Source organism: Ornithorhynchus anatinus, chromosome 14 (assembly GCF_004115215.2).
Source record: "Ornithorhynchus anatinus isolate Pmale09 chromosome 14, mOrnAna1.pri.v4, whole genome shotgun sequence".
Taxonomy (NCBI): domain Eukaryota; kingdom Metazoa; phylum Chordata; class Mammalia; order Monotremata; family Ornithorhynchidae; genus Ornithorhynchus; species Ornithorhynchus anatinus.
Window position 1 is genome coordinate 1,686,411 of NC_041741.1, and position 16,693 is coordinate 1,703,103.

Sequence of the window (16,693 nt, forward strand, 5' to 3'; positions counted from 1 at the left end):
GGCAGGGACTGTCTCTGTTGCTGAGTTGTCCTTTCCAAGCGCTGAGTCCAGTGCTCTGCACACAGTTAAGCGCTCAATAAGTACCACTGAATGAACGCTTAGTCCAATGCTCTGCTCCTCCTTCCCCATTTTTCCCCTTCTCCCACCCTCTGCTCTTCCTCCCCTCCCCACAGCAATGGGGATTAACTGTGAGCCTCACGTGGGACAACCTAATAATAATAACGTTGGTATTTGTTCAGCGCTTACTATGTGCCGAGCACTGTTCTGAGCGCTGGGGTAGACACAGGGGAATCAGGTGGTCCCCCGTGGGGCTCACAGTCTTCATCCCCAGTTTACAGATGAGGTAACTGAGGCCCAGAGAAGTGAAGTGACTTGCCCAGAGTCACACAGCTGACAAGTGGCAGAGCTGGGATTTGAACTCATGACCTCTGACTCCAAAGCCCGTGCTCTTTCCACTGAACCACGGCTGCTGTTGACCTGGATCTCCCCCAGCGCTCAGAACAGTGCTCGGCACCTAGTAAGCGCTTCACAGATACCAACATGATTATTATTAACACTATTAAAATGGGGGTGAAGACTGGGAGCCTCACGTGGGACAACCCGATGACCCTGGATCTCCCCCAGCGCTCAGAACAGTGCTCGGCACCTAGTAAGCGCTTCACAAATACCAACATGATGTTTATTAACATTATTAATAATTGAGAAGCAGCGTGGCTCAGTGGAAAGAGCATGGGCTTTGGAGTCAGGGCTCCTGAGTTCGAATCCCAGCTCTGCCACTTGTCGGCTGTGTGACTGTGGGCAAGTCACTTCACTTCTCTGGGCCTCAGTTCCCTCATCTGTAAAATGGGGCTGAAGACTGTGAGCCCCACGTGGGACAACCTGATTCCCCTGTGTCTACCCCAGCGCTTAGAACAGTGCTCGGCACATAGTAAGCGCTTAACAAATACCAACATTATTATTATTAAAATGGACCCTCCTATGGGACAAACCGATGACCCTGGATCTCCCCCAGCGCTTAGAACAGCGCTCTGCACCTAGTAAGCGCTTCACAAAAACCAACATTATTATTATTAATGAAGGATGAGGCGGCTGCTGATGAAGAAGAATAAAGAGAAGCAGTTTAAGCTTAACAGTAAGCGCTTCACAAATATCAACATTATTATTAAATGGGAATGAAGTGGAGGAGGGGAGGGGAGGCCCGGGCCGTGACGAATCGGCGGCTGCGGATGCAGAGAGGATTTTCCTGCGGGCCCCGCCCCCCCCCCCTGCTCCCCTGCCTCCCTCCACCGGCCCCAGCCGAACTCGAACTCGGGACCCGGACCCGACGCTGGCCCCAGGTGCGACTGCCCTCCCTCCCCTCCCCTCCCCGAGGGCGCGGCCCTGGGATGGGGGGCCACCCCAACTCGAGGAAGGGCAAAAATTGGCATTCGTTGAGCTCCCACCATGTGCCCAGCACTGGTCTAAGCGCTTACTGGGTGCCAAGCACTGTTCTAAGCGCTTACTGGGGGCCAGGCCCCGGTCTGAGCCCTTATTGGGTGCCAAGCACATGTCTAAGCGCTTATTGGGTGCCAGGCACTGTTCTAAGCGCCTGCTGTGTGCCAAGCACTGTTCTCAGCGCCTGCTGGGGGCCAAGCACCTGTCTAAGCGCTTACTGGGTGCTAAGCACTGTTCTAAGCGCTTACTGGGGGCCAGGCCCCTGTCTGAGCCCTTACTGGGGGCCAGGCACCTGTCTAAGCGCTTACTGGGTGCTAAGCACTGTTCTAAGCGCCTACTGGGTGCCAAGCACTGTTCTAAGCGCTTCCTGGGTGCCAAGCCCCGGTCTAAGCCCTTACTGGGTGCCAGGCACATGTCTAAGCGCTTATTGGGTGCCAAGCACTGTTCTAAGCGCTTCCTGGGCGCCAAGCCCCGGTCTAAGCCCTTACTGGGTGCCAGGCACATGTCTAAGCGCTTATTGGGTGCCAAGCACTGTTCTAAGCGCTTCCTGGGCGCCAAGCCCCGGTCTAAGCCCTTACTGGGTGCCAAGCACATGTCTAAGCGCTTACTGGGTGCCAAGCACTGTTCTAAGCACTTCCTGGGTGCCAAGCCCCGGTCTAAGCGCCTACTGGGTGCCAAGCACTGTTCTAAGCGCTTACTGGGTGCCAAGCACCTGTCTAAGTGCCTACCGTGTGCTAAGCAGTGATCTAAGCGCTTCCTGGGTGCCAAGCACTGTTCTAAGTGCCTACTGTGTGCCATGCACCTGTCTAAGCACTTACTGGGTGCTAAGCACTGTTCTAAGCGCTTACTGGGTGCCAGGTCCCGGTCTAAGCGCCTACTGTGTGCTAAGTACTGTTCTAAGCACCTACTGGGTGCCAAGCACTGTTCTAAGCGCTTACTGGGTGCCAGGTCCCGGTCTAAGCGCCTACTGTGTGCCAAGCACTGGTCTAAGCACCTACTTTGTACCAAGCACTGTTCTAAGCGCTGAGGTAGGGTAATCAGGTTGGGCGCAGTCCCTGTCCCACCCGGGGTTTACCGTCTTCATTCCCATTTTCCAGGTGAGGGAACTGAGGCCCAGAGAATGATAATGATGGCATTTGTTGAGCGCTTACTCTGTGCCAAGCACTGTTCTAAGCGCTGGGGGGGGGGGAGTACAAGGTGATGAGGTTGCCCACGTGGGGCTCCCAGTCTTCATCCCCATTTTTCACATGAGGGAACTGAGGCCCTGAGAAGCGAAGTGACTCGCCCGAGGTCACACAGCAGACAGGTGGCGGGGCCGGGATTAGAACCCGTGACCTGTGACTCCCAGGCCCGGGCTCTACCCACTGGGCCTCTCGACGCAGCGAGGGAAGAGGCAGTATGGCCCAGGGGGGCGAGCCTGGGCCCGGCTTCTCATCCCGGCTGCGCCCCTTGTCTGCTGTGTGACCTCGGACGAGTCATTTCACTTCTCCGGGCCTCGGTTCCCTCATCCGGAGAAGGGAGATTAAAACTGGAAGCCGCAGGTGGGACAGGGACCGCGGCCAGCCTCCTTATCCTGTGTCTGCCTACTCCGGCGTTTAGTACAGTCCCTGCCGCAAAGTACGCGCTTAAATTCCCTTAAAAGCGGGGGGCAAAAAATTCCCGGGCTCCCCGTTTCTCCCGGTGACGGCCGGGGGAGCGTCCGGTGGAGCTGAAAGCTCCAACTCCAGTCTTCCCCGTCCCAATCCGTGACCTCGGTCTGGTCGCCCGCCCGTGCGACGGCACGGGGAGCAGTGGTATTTATCGAGTGCTTACTGTGTGCAGAGCACTGTACTACGCGCCCATTCCCTGCCTGCAGCGAGCTAACGCCTCCACTTATCTGCTGGGCGACCTAAGACGAGTCGTTTCACCTCTCTGTGCCTCAGTTACCTCCTCTGTAAAATGGAGTTTAAGACCGTGAGCCCCATGTGGTACGTGGACTTCGACCGTCTTTATCGGCCTGTGTGTTCCTCAGCGCTTGGTACAGTGCCGGGCACGTAGTAAACGCTTAGCAAATAACAGTGGGGGGGAAGAAGCCACAGGGGAAAGGCGTTTAGGCCCTCGGCGCTTCGAACCAAAACTGCTTCCTGGCTGGGCAGAGTTAATAATAATTATAATCATAATGGTATTTGCCGAGTACTGTACTAAGCACCGGAGAAGGAGCGTGGCGCGGTGGAAGGAGCCCGGGCTTGGGAGTCCGAGGGCATGGGTTCGAATCCCGACTCTGCCACTTGTCAGCTGGGTGACTGTGGGCAAGTCACTTCACTTCTCTGGGCCTCAGTGACCTCATCTGGAAAATGGGGATGAAAACTGTGAGCCCCACGTGGGCCAACCCGATGACCCTGTATCTCCCCCAGCGCTTAGAACAGTGCCCGGCACATAGTAAGCGCTTCACAAATACCAACGGTATCATTATTAATAATGATTATTGGAATAGATAGAGAAGCAGCGTGGCTCGGTGGCCAGAGCCCGGGCTTGGGAGTCAGAGGTCGTGGGTTCTAATCCCAGCTCTGCCACGTGTCAACTGTGTGACTTAGGGCAAGTCACTTCACTTCTCTGGGCCTCAGTGACCTCATCTGTCAAATGGGGATGAAGCCTGGGAGCCCCACGGGGGACAACCCGACTACCTTGTACGTACCCCAGCGCTTAGAACAGTGCTCGGCACATAGTAAACGCTTAACAAATGCCACTGTGATTATTATTACACGAGAGAATCGGGTCCCACGTGGGGCTCCCGGTCTAAGCAGGAATGAGAACAGGTATTTTGCAGGTGAGGGAACTGAGACACAGAGAAGTTAAGTGACTTGCCCAAAGCCACACAGCAGGCCCGTGGGATTAGAACCCAGGTCCTTTGATTCCCAGGCCTTTGCATTTTCCGTTCGGCCCCGCCGCCCCTCCATCTGGAGGCTCCTTATTTATCCATACGGCCATCTATCTTTTTCCTGTGGGCCAGTCGGTCCATCCGGGGTATGTATCGAGTGCTTACTGTGTGCAGAGCACTGTACTGAGCACCCGGGAGAGTACGAGGACTGAGTACTTGGGAGAATCGCTACATTTCCCGCCCACCAGGGACTTCGAATCTAGAGGGAGAGACAGACATCAAAGCAAATTATGGAAATGTCTCTAAGTCCCGGGAAACCGAGGAGGGGGCCAACGTCAACCGCTTAGGTGACGCGGAAGGAAGAGGGATCGGGGGAGAAGCGGCGAGGCCTCGTGGAAAGAGCGCGGGGGCGGCACTCGGAGTCCCTCGGTTCTAATCCCACATCTCCGTGACCTCGGGCAAGTCACTTCACCGTGCCTCAGTTTCCTCGTCTGCAAAATGGGGGTCGAATCCTGCTCCCTCCTCACCCCTAATGGGCTCTGCCCCAAATGCCCCAGACGTTTTCACCGCGCTTCCGTTGGAGAGAGGAAACGTTCTCCACCGGCCGTTCCCCCTCTCCTTCGCTCATTTCTCTTCAGACCAAAAAGCGGCCACATCTTAAGTCGGCGTCCCTCCGGGGCAGCCAGCTTTTCCCAGAAGACTATGGCGGCGCAGATCCCAGAATCCGACCAGATCAAACAGGTAGAGAGCTGTATTCCGGGGGGAGGGGGGCGCGTTTTTACGGTCCGGTGCCGCCGGGCCGAAGGGCCGGGACGGCTGAGTGGTCGAGACGTTGGACTTAAGATCCAACGGGCACGTGTCGCGTGGGTTTGAACCCTACTCCGAGTAGGAATATTTGCCTCTAGACTGTAAGCTCGTTGTGGGCAGGGAAGCTGTCTCCTTATTGCTGTGTGGTCCGCTGCCAAGCGCTTAGGTCAGTCCTCTGCACACAGTGAGCGCTCACATAAATACGACGGAAGGAAAAGGAGGAAGAAAGAACTGGGCCGGTTTTAAATAGGCAGAGAAGGGGGGGGGGGGAGGGTTCTCTGTCCCGCTGCCGTCATATGCCGACGGGCCAGATTTGTGGCCCGTTTGTGGCCCTTGACGATCTGACCCTCGGCTGGCATTTCGACCTCGTCTCAGGAAACCTACCTCGGGCCCGGTGAGCGTTTGAGTGGCCCCGGCCCGCGTCGCCGTGTCCGCCGGGCAGGCCTGCCCGGCGGCGTACGAAACCGGTGTGCCACTCTCTGCTCTGTTTGCAGTTTAAAGAATTTCTCGGGACTTACAATAAACTCACGGAGAGCTGTTTCCTGGATTGCGTTAAAGATTTCACCAGCAGGGAGGTTAAGCCGGAAGAGGTAGGTGGCGGGGAGACGCATCCGCCGTTCCCTCCCAGAAGAGGCCTGTGGGCCCAAGCGTCCCCGGGGGAGGGTCCGCGTGAGGGTCGGTCCTTCCCCCCCGACCCCGACCAAGGGCTGGGCCCGGGAGAGCGAGACCAGGGTGGTCACCGAGCCCCCCCTCGGGTCCCGGGATTCGCCTGTCCTCGCCGGGCTCCGTGCAGAGGGTACCGGTGGGCTCCGCCGGCCGACCGCGACCGCCGGCGGCCCCCCGGTTGGGGCCCCGGCCAACCCGAGGTCCTTGACCGCAGCCGTCGCCCCGGTTCTGCCGTTCCAGTCGCCTCGTTGCTCACGCACACGGGCCCCCGTGAGTCTTGCGCAGTGGGGGGAGGGAGACCCCTGGGGCCCCGGTTAAGTTTTCCCGCCAGAAAGAAGCCCGAACGTGTCGTCCGTCCATCCCTCCCCCGCCGCCCGCGCACGGTCAGAATGCCGGGGAGCCGGTGGAGCGAAGCCCCGGAGGACGGAGGCGTGAGTCGCCCGCCGGCGAGCCGGCGGACCTGGCCCCCAGGCGGAAATCCCGAATGCCCGCGGGGCGGATGGGGGGGCCAAACCGGGCTCCTCTCCAACCGAGCCGTGATCTTGTTTTGCTTCCCGCCTCGGTCCGTCCCCCTCCCCGTCTCCCTAGACCACCTGCTCGGAACACTGCCTGCAGAAGTACTTGAAGATGACCCAGCGGATATCGATGCGGTTTCAGGAGTATCACATCCAGCAGAACGAGGCCCTGGCCGCCAAAGCGGGACTGCTGGGCCAGCCGCGGTAGAGCCGGGGGACGGAGGGCTCCGCGAGGGCTTTTGGACCGGCGGGGCCGGGGTCCCCCTCCCGGGGCCCCGGGGGCGTCCGGGACCCCCCGGGCCCGGCGGCCGGCGGGGGAGAGGCGCCGCCGGGCCCGATCCCCGCCCGAGGGGAAGCCGGGCGGGGGCGGGGCCTCGGCGACCTCGCGGGGGGACCCCTCGGGCCAGCCAGAATCGCGGTGGTCCCCTTAGAGAAACAAAGCTGGGTCTCTTGCGTCGTGGCGGCCGATTTTATGGCCGGACCCGTCCGATCGCGTGGGACCCAGGAAGGGCGCGTGTTTACCCCAAACAGTAAAAGAAATGGAAAACGCGCAGTTGGCATCCGATCACTGAGCCGCCGTGGGGCGGCGAGGAAGCGGACCCGCTGCCCCCGCGTCTCATTCCGTGTCCGCTTCCGGACATTCCTCTTCCTCCGTTGGGGTTTCGGGTGGCTGGGGAGAAGGGCGGGGTGCCTCGTTAGACGCGTCCACCTTCCGCGACGGTCGGTTTCTTCCCCCGGGCCTTCCGCCCACGGGGACGGCCTGCCCTGCGAGGGACTCGCAGCAGGTAGAGCGCACGGGGCTTGCTCTGCCCTGGCCTCGGTCGTATTACCGTGGTACGCGGTAAACACCCATCAGGTCCTAAACGCTGGGGCGGGTGCACGATAAATCGGATCAGAGACGGTCCCTGTCACACAACCTGGGAAGGAGGGAGAGCAGGGGTCTTATCCCCATTTTACAGGTGAGAAAACTGGAACCTAGAGAGGCGAAGCGACTCACTGAGGATCACAAAGCGGGCCAAAGGGCCGAACGGGGACTGGAACCCAGGCCTCTCGACTCCCGGCCGTCGGCGCTGGGCCGGGCCGCCGCTCACGTCGCGCCCGTGATCCTAAGCTTCCGGGATCCCCTCCGCCCCGCTAGAGTCGGGAGGGTCCCGTCGATCCGATTTCCATCCCGGGCACGACCCGGCTCTGAGAAGACCCCCACTCGGCCACGCTGTCTGTTTCCCTGCCTCTCCCTGTCACATCAGTGTTTGTTCCCGTTCAGCTGCCCCTTAAAATCTCTTCCTGCCCTCAACTGTAATCCCAGTAATTAGACCCTCGGGACCACAAACGATAAACGAGCCGGATCCCTAAGGGACAGGAAGCGTGAATGAGGTCTTGAAAGTCGTGAGCGGCCAACTCAACGGTTGCGCCTCAAAGATCCGTGGAGATGGTGGACGGCAAATTAAGCCTCTTCCCTCCCTCCCTTGCTCCAGCCCGGGCCACGGGACGGGCGGAGAAACCGCGTGCCGTCCGGGTAGTCCCCGGCCGCCCACCCTGACGCCATCGCACGTCCCTAACCTTCCCTCTAGTGAGTCCTGGCGCCGGATGCGACGCGCGCCCCATTTCCCCGGGGGCTTCTCGTTTCTGTAAAAAGCAAGAAGCGGGCGCACCTGGCACTCGACGGGCTTCGGGCAGGTGAACGTGTCGAAGAAGCCCACGGGTAGCACTCGCCGGAAGACCCGCGGCGGTCCGTGGAGCTGCCCGCCCGTCACCGCCGCCTGGTTGAGGCGGACGGCCCCGGGGCCGTGTTCTGCGGAGAGGCGAGAGGTCACCGGTCGCACGAGCCCCTTCTCCGAAATGTTACCCCTGCCGGCCGGGGGACCCCGGCACCGGAATCGGCCAACCCCGGCGGTCCAAGAAGGGAGGCGTTATTCCCGTACGAGGGGGGTTGCCAACCTGAGGCAGGGCGAGGGGGGAGCGGGTGTGATTCCAGCCCGCCTGTCCAGCTCATATTCAGCTCTCCCTGTCCGTATGTTAGTTCCGTGTCTGCCTTCCCCTCGTCAGGCGGGAAGTTCCCCGTGGGCAGGGATGGCGTCCGTCTCGGTTCCCGTCTCCGGCTCACGCGACCGTGACCGGGGCGGCCCCCCCGGGGGCTGGAGAGGATAAACCGAAGCTTCTCCCCGCGCAAATGCGACCCCGCCTCGTCTGTCTTGGCCACGTTCCCCGCCCCCCCCCCCCCCCAGAGCTCAGAAGCGCTCAACAGATCCTGTGGGGACGCGGCTTTGCCCAAGCAGGGAAGGACGGGCCCGCGGCTCCCGACGAGGGGGACCCCGGCTCCCTCACCTCTGGCTAGCGAGTGCTCTCCCAGCTGCATTTCCCGCAGGAATACCTCTGGCGGCGTCTCATCCCTCGGTGGGTCCGGTGGCTGAAAGGTCGAGGAGAACGTGATGCGTGGAAATGTGGGAATGCCATTAGGCCGTATCGCTCCTCAACCAAATGACTGAATTCCCGTTAGGACATCTCCATCCCGGGGCCTCTAGGACAGAACATCGAAGGTGCCCGAATGAGGAGGAGGAGGTGAGCCGCTCATCTCCCGGCCCCCTTCCCGCTAGTTTCCGGCTTCGTGAGGCCACCCTAAAAGCCCAAACCCAATATTTAAGGCCCAGACCGCTGACTCGGGAGGAGCCTCCGTGATAATTCCCACCCCTCCCGGTTGTTTCGGCTCTCACCTTTCGAACGCGCCACTCGGGGCTTCGCTTTTCCCCGCCTCTCTACCTTAAGCTTTCCTCCCGCTCCCAACGGATGAGCCTGCCTGTCCCCTCCATCGGATGCTAAGGTCCGGGCGGGGAGAGGCTCCGTCGTACATCTACCCCTTACGGGGGAAACCGATCGATCGATCGATAGGGGCCCGGACCTCCACAGACGGACAAGGTTTAGTACATCCCCCTCCTTCCCTGACCTCCGCAGACCCGTTTATTGTTGTGTGGCCCTTTCCCAAGGGCTTAATACAGTGCCCCGCACACGGTAAGCGCTTAATAAATAGGCTCGGGTGAAGTGAATGAGCCCGACCCCTGCCATCACCTGTGCACCGCGCTCCGGGGCCTTTCGCTGCTCTCTTCTCTCTGCGAAGGCCGAAAGCCCGGATTGGGGTGAGGAGGGTGGGCGAGGCTGGGCCTCGGTTGCCTCCCCCTGGTTTCTGGGCTTTTTTGGTTTTCTAATGGCATTTTTTAAGTGCTTTCTCTGCATCTGGCCTCGGATTTAGCACTACGGTGGACCCCGCCTAATCAGGTCGGGCACAGACCATACGGGGCGTGGGGCTCACCGTCTCGCTCCCCGTTTTCCAGTTGAGGGAACTGAGGCCCCGAGAAGTGAAGCGACTTCCCCAAGGTCACCCGGCCGACGAGCGAAGCGGCGCGGCTCGGCGGAAAGAGCCCGGGCTCGGGAGTCAGAGGTCGTGGGTTCGAATCCCCGCTCGGCCACTTGTCAGCTGGGTGACCGTGGGCGAGTCACCTCAGTTCTGTCACCTGTCAAATGGGGATGAAGACCGGGAGCCCCACGTGGGACCACCTGATGACCTTGTATCCCCCCAGCGCTTAGAACAGTGCTTGGCACATAGTGAGCGCTTAACAAATGCCATTATTTTATTATTATTATTATAATTAACGTCTCCGGGCCTCAGTTCCCTCCTCTGTCAAATGGGGATGAAGACTGGGAGCCTCCCGGGGGTCCACCTGATGACCTTGTATCCCCCAGCGCTGAGAAGAGTGCTTAGCACCCTGCAGGCGCTTAACAAATACCACCGTTTATTTATTCTGCAAGCCCCCAGTGCTTAGAACAGTGCTGGGCACACAGCCGGGGCTGAACCAAGGCCGTCCCCTTCCAGACCGTCAGCCCGTTGTCGGGTCGGGATCGTCGCCCTCTGTGGCCGCGGTCTACGTTCCAAGCGCTCAGCACAGTGGTCCGCACCCAGTAAGCGCTCAAGAAATATAACTGAAGGAGTGGGAAGAGGAGGAGGAGGTGGAGGATGAAGGGGCGGGGCGGGGAGGGCCCAGGGCGGCCTCCAGCCACTAGGCGGCGCTGCCACACCGGGCTTAGCCGGGGGGCTTTCGGCCCCGCCCCCTCCCCGCCAGGCCCCGCCCCTCCGTCACAGGCCCCTCCCCTTCCCCTCCAGACCCCGCCCCCGTCCGCTAAGGCTCCGCCCCTCCCGGGCCACGCCCCTCCCAGACCCCGCCCATTGACTCCTCCCCTCTCCGGCCCCCCTCCCGATAGGCCCTCCCCGCCCAGGCCCCGCCCCTCGGGCCCCACCCCCTCAGGCTCCTCCCCTCAGGCCCCTCCCCCCAGAAGCCCCTCCCCCGCATGCCCCATAGGCTCCTCCCCCTCGCAGGCCCCGCCCCATCCCCTCATGCTCCCAGAGGCCCCGCCCCCAGGCCCCACCCCCTGCCCTCAGGCCCCTCCCCCCACAGGCCCCTCCCCCCCAGGCCCCGCCCACCCCTCCCATAGCCCCCTTCACAGGCCCCTCCCCCTCCGCTCAGGCCCCGCCCCGCGCAGACTCCGTCCCTCCCGGGCCCCGCCCCATCAAGCCCCGCCCCTCGCCCCCTCTCCGGCCCCGCCCCTCCGCATAGGCCCCGCCCACCCAGGCCCGGCCCCTCCCCCTCCGCCCCTCAAGCCCCGCCCTCCCCGCCCCCTCCCCTCTCCGCCCCCCCAGAGGCCCCGCGCCTCCAGGTCCCGGCCCCTCCCCTCATGCCCCCCCCCGCAGGCCCCGCCCCTCAAAGGCTCCCCCTCCCAGGCCCCGCCCCATCACCTCCCATGTTCTCAGAGGCCCCGCCCCCTCCCCTCATGCCCACACAGGCCCCTCCCCTCCCCGGCCCCGCCCCTCGCAGCCCCCTCCCCTCCCCCCCGGCCCCGCCCCCCCGCGGCCTCACGTTCGCGCAGGCGCCGTTGTCGGGGGCCGCGGCGGGAGAGGCCGTAGGCGAGGGCGGCGGCGCCGAGGAGGAGGAGCAGCAGCGCCGCCGCTCGGCCGCGGGGCATCGGGGGCAGGGGCGAGGCCCGGCGCTGCCGCCAGGGGGCGCGGCGCGAGGGGAGTGGTGGGCGGCCCCGCCCCCTGGCGGCAGCGCCGGGCCTCGCACCCTGGGTTCCAATCCCCCCCCCCCCCCCCCCCCCCCCCCCCCCCCCCCCCATTAACGGCCATCGGTCCCGGGCCAATAATAGCAATAAAAAGAAGAATGATTTGGGTAGTCGTTAAGCTCTTCCTCTGGGCCAAACCCTGTTCTAAGCGCTGGGGGAGATCCAAGGTCATCAGGTGGTCCCACGTGCGGCTCACAGTCTTCCTCCCCCTTTTCCAGATGAGGTCACTGAGGCCCAGAGAGTGAAATAACAATCATGTCAAGCGCTTCCTAGGTGCGGAGCACTGTGCTAAGCACTGGGGGGACATCCAAGGGCATCAGGTGGTCCCACGTGAGCCTCCCAGTCTTCATCCCCATTTTCCAGATGAGGTCACTGAGGCCCAGAGAGTGAAAGAACAATCATGTCAAGCGCTTCCTAGGTGCGGAGCACTGTGCTAAGCACTGGGGGGACATCCAAGGGCATCAGGTGGTCCCACGTGAGCCTCCCAGTCTTCATCCCCATTTTCCAGATGAGGTCACTGAGGCCCAGAGAGTGAAAGAACAATCCTGTTGGTATTTGTCAAGCACTTCCTAGGTGCAGAGCACCATGCTAAGCGCTGGGGGAGATCCAGGGGCATCAGGTGGTCCCACGTGAGGCTTCCAGTCTTCATCCCCATTTTCCAGATGAGGTCACTGAGGCCCAGAGAGTGAAATAATAATCATGTTGGTATTTGTCAAGCGCTTACTAGGTGCAGAGCACCGTTCTAAGCGCTGGGGGAGATCCAGGGGCATTGGCTTGTCCCACGGGAGGCTCACAGTCTTCAAACCCACGTTACAGATGAGGGAACTGAGGCCCAGAGAAGTGAGGTGACTCGCCCACAGTCACCAGGCTGACAAGGGGCGGAGCCGGGATTCGAACCCGTGATCTCTGACTCCCAAGGCCGGGCTCTTGCCAGTGAGCCCCGCTGCTCAGTGCAATGGAACCGAGTTGGCAGATGTGATCCCTGCCTTTGAGAAACCTACAATCTACAGGGGAAGAATGGCATTAAATTACAGATGACGGGGGGAAGGAGCATGAGGAGAGGTAGACCCGAACTGGTCCAATCTGATTAGCTTCTATGGACCCCGCGGAGAAGCAGCGGGGCTCAGTGGAAAGAGCCCGGGCTCGGGAGTCAGAGGTCACGGGTTCGAATCCCGGCTCCGCCCCTTGTCAGCCGGGTGACTGTGGGCGAGTCACTTCGCTTCTCTGGGCCTCAGTTCCCTCATCTGTAACATGGGGATGAAGACTGTGAGCCTCGTGTGGGACCACCCGATGACCCTGGATCTCCCCCAGCGCTTCGAACGGCGCTCTGCACCTAGTAAGCGCTTAACAAATACCAACATGATTATTATTTCACTCTCTGGGCCTCAGTTCCCTCATCTGTAAAATGGGGGTGAAGACTGTGAGCCTCCCGTGGGACCAGCTGATGACCCCGGATCTCCCCAGCGCTTAGAACGGCGCTCTGCACCTAGTAAGCGCTTAACAAATACCAACATGACATTACCATAGAGGAATACCATGGAAAGGAAAAAAGGAGCAAGTTCAGCCCAGTCAGCTCAACACCCCGCTTGAGAAGAACACGGGACAAACGAGCAATTCATTTCCAAACACTCGGAGGGGAACAAGAAATGCAAGAGGCAACTCACGTTATTCTGTGAAGAGCAGATGGGGCCAATTGAAGAATCCTCCTCCGACAGGCCCGGTGAGGCCCGGGAAAGCGGTAAATGCTCTCTGGATCTGAGGAAGGCTTTTGCCTCGGTTTACACGACGTCTTCGTCGACGAGCCGGGGAAGCAGACTTCCTCTCGGTGTTTTCCGTGCGTAGACGGGCCCGAAGGCCCCGGGCTGCCCCTCACCCTACAGGGTGGATGAAATGAAGACGAAGAAATCCGTCGGGAGCGGTGGCCCGGCCTCGGCCCGAGACTCCGGGACTCTCTCCAGCGCTCTGCCCGCGCTGGGTGCTCAGTCAATACGATCGATCGATCGGATTAGCACCCAAGAACCCCCGGGGGGGGCGGCCAATCTCCAACTCGGCACGGAGACGGCGTCCACCGGTGCCGCCTTCATTCGGCCTTCGACCCCCATTAAGGGAAATCGGCCACCTCGGCGGCCCGCCTGGCCTCCGGGCCCATTTTCCGGCCCTGGAAACGACGGCAGTCGTTCGGATGGAAACCGAGCACCTACAGCCTCCGTTTAAAACCCGGCCTTTCTTAATACCGCGCGCTGAGCTCCGCTCCCGCTTTACAGTCGGATGCCGCTTCTGCTCCGCGTAAGACGGGAAAAGCGCGTTTTCCGAGAGGGCTTTTTTTGTTCTTTAATTCTCCGTCGGATCGGAAATGGGAATCACAAGTTCACAACGTGGCAAAGTGAAAATTCAAGCAACGTCGATTTTAGTAACGCTACCCCATCGCCGGTGTTCGGCTCCGACCTTCTGCCGCTGCGAACCGTCGGCTCCCGGTGGAGAGAGTCCGGCCTCCGCGTCACTATTACTCTACGGCCTAGGAAACACAGAAAAAGGGCTCTGCCCCGACCCATGGCCCAACGGGAAGTTTTTTAAAAATCGATTTAAAAAAATCACTTTTTTTTTTTTACATGACGTGTACGCAAACGGTTTTTCGATACATCGTTCGGGAACGGTTTACAGAACGCGGGAGTTAAGTCCGCGGGGCGATTCAGAGACCAGGCCCACGGAGGTTGCTCTGCTTTCTTGTCGCCTCTCGACCCTGCGAGACAGAGATCCATTCGGCGGGATAGGGAACGGGAAAAACCGGGCCCGAATATCTTCCGGGCACCCGGGGGGATGATTATTGTCCCTGCAAAAGGGTCAAGTACTAAAGGGCTGCCCAAGTTTCTGACCTGAGACCCCCCCCCAGAGACTGTTCCGGTCCAGTCGTCCACTCAGTGGCAAGAGCCCGGGCTGGGGAGTCAGAGGTCGTGGGTTCTAATCCCGGGTCCGCCGCTTATCAGCTGTGTGACCTTGGACAAGTCACTTCTCTGTGTCTCAGTGACCTCGTCTGTAAAACGGGGACGGAGACCGTGAGCCCCACGTGGGACAACCTGATGACCTTGCATCTACCCCAGCGCTTGGGACAGTGCTTGGCACATAATAGGCGCTTAACAAATACCATCATCATCATCATCATCATTATTGTTATTCAGGCTCCCGGAACCCGCCTCCTGTCAGAGCTGGAGCTGAAGGTTACGGTTCGTCGAAAGAGCGAACTAACCTAGAACGTTCTTTTTTATTTATTTTTTTTTCTTCCATTTTATTCATATCTTAAAAAATACATAAAAATACAACATCCAATGTCTGAATAAATATATTTAACAAGTTGCGAGATAATACCTTATTTTACACAAAATTTTTCAGCTTTAGAAATCTTGTTAAATAACTTCATTGTTGTTATATATTTCATTTTCGTCTTTTTGTAACAAAATAAAAACTCTGAAATTACATAGAAAAAAGACAAAATATTTTTGTCAAGGGATAAGATAGTCCACTGAAAACTTATTCACAATTCCACTGTAAACATTAATAAACATTAAAATAGTTTGCATAATCGTGTGCTCCAAAATCCTATAAAAAGTGGAAGACTCGTCACGACGGTAGTTTTCAGTAAACTACGCTTCCTTTCACAATTTATCTTGTCCCATTTACACCTTGAAAACTGGGCACGCTGCTGAACGTAGACTTTGGCAGTTCTGTATAGCAAGTGCTTCCACGGGGGGGGGGGGGAGACAAAAACCGACAGCAACAAAAAACAACCCAAAACAGACAACCGAAAAGAGAAATAAAAGAAAAAAATATGCCCGCAAAGCAGGAGCCCTCCTCCCCAAGGGTGAAAACCCCCAGTCGGTTGAAGTGCTGCAGGGACCGTTCAGTTGGAGAGTATTTTTGGTGGTGGCGCACTTGCTCTTCTGCGATTTCTACAGAACCCCCGAAGGCTTCGTCGGACCGAACGTCCGAGATCCGCTAAGTGCCCTTTCTGCGTGTCGACGAGAGACGAACGGGAAAAATCCTCGGCGGGGCGGGGGGTGGCGGGAGGGGCCGACCGCCTAACCTTCGATATCGTGGACCTTCTTTTTTTGCGACGGGGGCGGGGGGGAGCCGGACAATCCGGCAGGGGTGGGAAGAGCCGGCCGGGAGAACCTCGGCGACGTCCCGCCCGGTCGCGTGCTCTCGGGGGTTGGGGGGGAGGGGAGTCTCGGTCCCATTGTCCGTGGCAGCCGGTTGCTGGGAAGGGCGGCGGAGGGGGTATCACCTGCACTCCACCGCGAGCACGTTCTGGGGCGGGGACGACGACGACGGGCTCATGCCGGTGTCCGAGGAGGCCGACGACATCGACGCTCCTGTGTGCGACACTGCGGGGGGGGCCGACGGGGAGGGGCGCGTCAGGTCCCGAACCCGCGGCCCGACGGGAGCCCCCGGCGGCCGCTCGGAGCCCGCCAGATACGGCTCGTGGGGGCCGCTCCGGTGGACCCCGGATCACGTACCCCCTCCCGCTCCGCCGCCGCGTGCGTTTAACTGAGCGCGCCTTGCGCCGGGGCCGGCGAACTTTAACCTACGTTCTTTTGGCTAGAGGTCCCTTTCGTCGGGAACCTAGCGGGGGCCGGCTGGAGGCAGGGAACGTGTCTGTTGTTAGACTCTACCCTCCCGGGCGCTCAGTACAGCGCTCTGCACACGGTGAGCGCTCGACGGACACGACCGACTGATGGACCGAGCACCCCGGGGCCCCGCTGCTCGCCGGGCCTCTCGACGTGCGCCCGGTGAGGCCGACGCCAAGCCGATCGAGCGACCCGAGGTCCGTCGTCCCCCCGCGGCTGAGGGGAGGCTCCATCTCCTCTCCGGGCGCGGGTCTGCCCAAGTCTCCGGCCTCTCCCCAGCGCCCCGATGCCCCTCTCTATGCGCCCTCTGGGAATCTCACCGCCCCCTCTCCTCCCAGTTGAAGGGAGATGGGGACGGAAAGGGAAACCCACTGGGAACCCTGGATCGGGGTCAGCAGCTCCGGGAAGAGGTCAGACGGGAAGAGACGACCGGCTCAAAGGGATGTTGAGAACTGAACCTGGATTACCTTCTCGATCCTTCTTTTTTAATCGCTTTCTCCTCCTGTCGATGGTTGCCACTTCGGACTTCAGGGACATGTAGTATTTTCTGATTTCTTGAAGCTTTTCTTGTAGGAAGGAGATTCTCTCGGCACTGTTCATACTGTCTAATTCATCTAGAGAAACGGAAAAGGGCAAATTCATCGTTCTCCCCCGGGGCCGGACGCATCCCACGCTAGACCGAGGAA

At 60.2% G+C, this 16,693-nt stretch overlaps 3 protein-coding genes across 4 annotated transcripts in view; 1 reads left to right on the plus strand and 2 right to left on the minus strand.

The window, feature by feature from the left end:
* The first annotated feature begins 1,256 nt into the window (after positions 1-1,256).
* On the plus strand, positions 1,257-6,598 carry TIMM9 (translocase of inner mitochondrial membrane 9). Its single transcript, XM_029078490.2, has 4 exons — positions 1,257-1,337; positions 4,930-5,032; positions 5,593-5,688; positions 6,353-6,598. Exons 2-4 carry the CDS (start codon positions 4,994-4,996, stop codon positions 6,485-6,487), a joined length of 270 nt encoding a protein of 89 aa, XP_028934323.1. The 5' UTR covers positions 1,257-1,337; positions 4,930-4,993; the 3' UTR covers positions 6,488-6,598.
* Positions 6,599-6,729: 131 nt separating this feature from the next.
* Positions 6,730-11,319, minus strand: TOMM20L (translocase of outer mitochondrial membrane 20 like). Its single transcript, XM_029078489.2, has 5 exons — positions 11,184-11,319; positions 9,343-9,383; positions 8,605-8,686; positions 7,932-8,071; positions 6,730-6,949 (listed from the first exon to the last, which is right to left on the minus strand). The coding sequence occupies exons 1-5, from the start codon at positions 11,287-11,289 to the stop codon at positions 6,896-6,898; spliced, it is 423 nt and encodes a 140-aa protein (XP_028934322.1). The 5' UTR covers positions 11,290-11,319; the 3' UTR covers positions 6,730-6,895.
* Positions 11,320-14,632: 3,313 nt separating this feature from the next.
* Positions 14,633-16,693, minus strand: part of ARID4A (AT-rich interaction domain 4A) — a 48,872-nt gene continuing 46,811 nt past the window's right edge. For both annotated transcript variants that reach the window (XM_029079014.2, XM_029079013.2), the window contains exons 22-23: positions 16,475-16,621; positions 14,633-15,764 (exon numbers count right to left, since the gene is read on the minus strand). In XM_029079014.2, coding sequence (XP_028934847.1) covers positions 15,661-15,764; positions 16,475-16,621 — 251 coding nt within the window. In that variant the 3' untranslated portion in view covers positions 14,633-15,660. The remainder of the gene's footprint in view (positions 15,765-16,474; positions 16,622-16,693) is intronic.

What these genes read in the sequence shown, in the direction of transcription:
- TOMM20L (XM_029078489.2), bottom strand. Translation starts at nt 11,289, where the DNA reads ATGCCCCGCGGCCGAGCGGCGGCGCTGCTGCTCCTCCTCCTCGGCGCC. An exon ending in AGAGCACTCGCTAGCCAGAG is followed by an intron (nt 8,072 to 8,604) that starts GTGAGGGAGCCG and finishes GCCTCTCCGCAG; the next exon opens with AACACGGCCCCGGGGCCGTC. An exon ending in CGAAGCCCGTCGAGTGCCAG is followed by an intron (nt 6,950 to 7,931) that starts GTGCGCCCGCTT and finishes CCTTCTCCCCAG; the next exon opens with CCACCCGAAACCCCAACGGA.
- TIMM9 (XM_029078490.2), top strand. Translation starts at nt 4,994, where the DNA reads ATGGCGGCGCAGATCCCAGAATCCGACCAGATCAAACAG. An exon ending in AATCCGACCAGATCAAACAG is followed by an intron (nt 5,033 to 5,592) that starts GTAGAGAGCTGT and finishes CTCTGTTTGCAG; the next exon opens with TTTAAAGAATTTCTCGGGAC. An exon ending in GGGAGGTTAAGCCGGAAGAG is followed by an intron (nt 5,689 to 6,352) that starts GTAGGTGGCGGG and finishes CCGTCTCCCTAG; the next exon opens with ACCACCTGCTCGGAACACTG.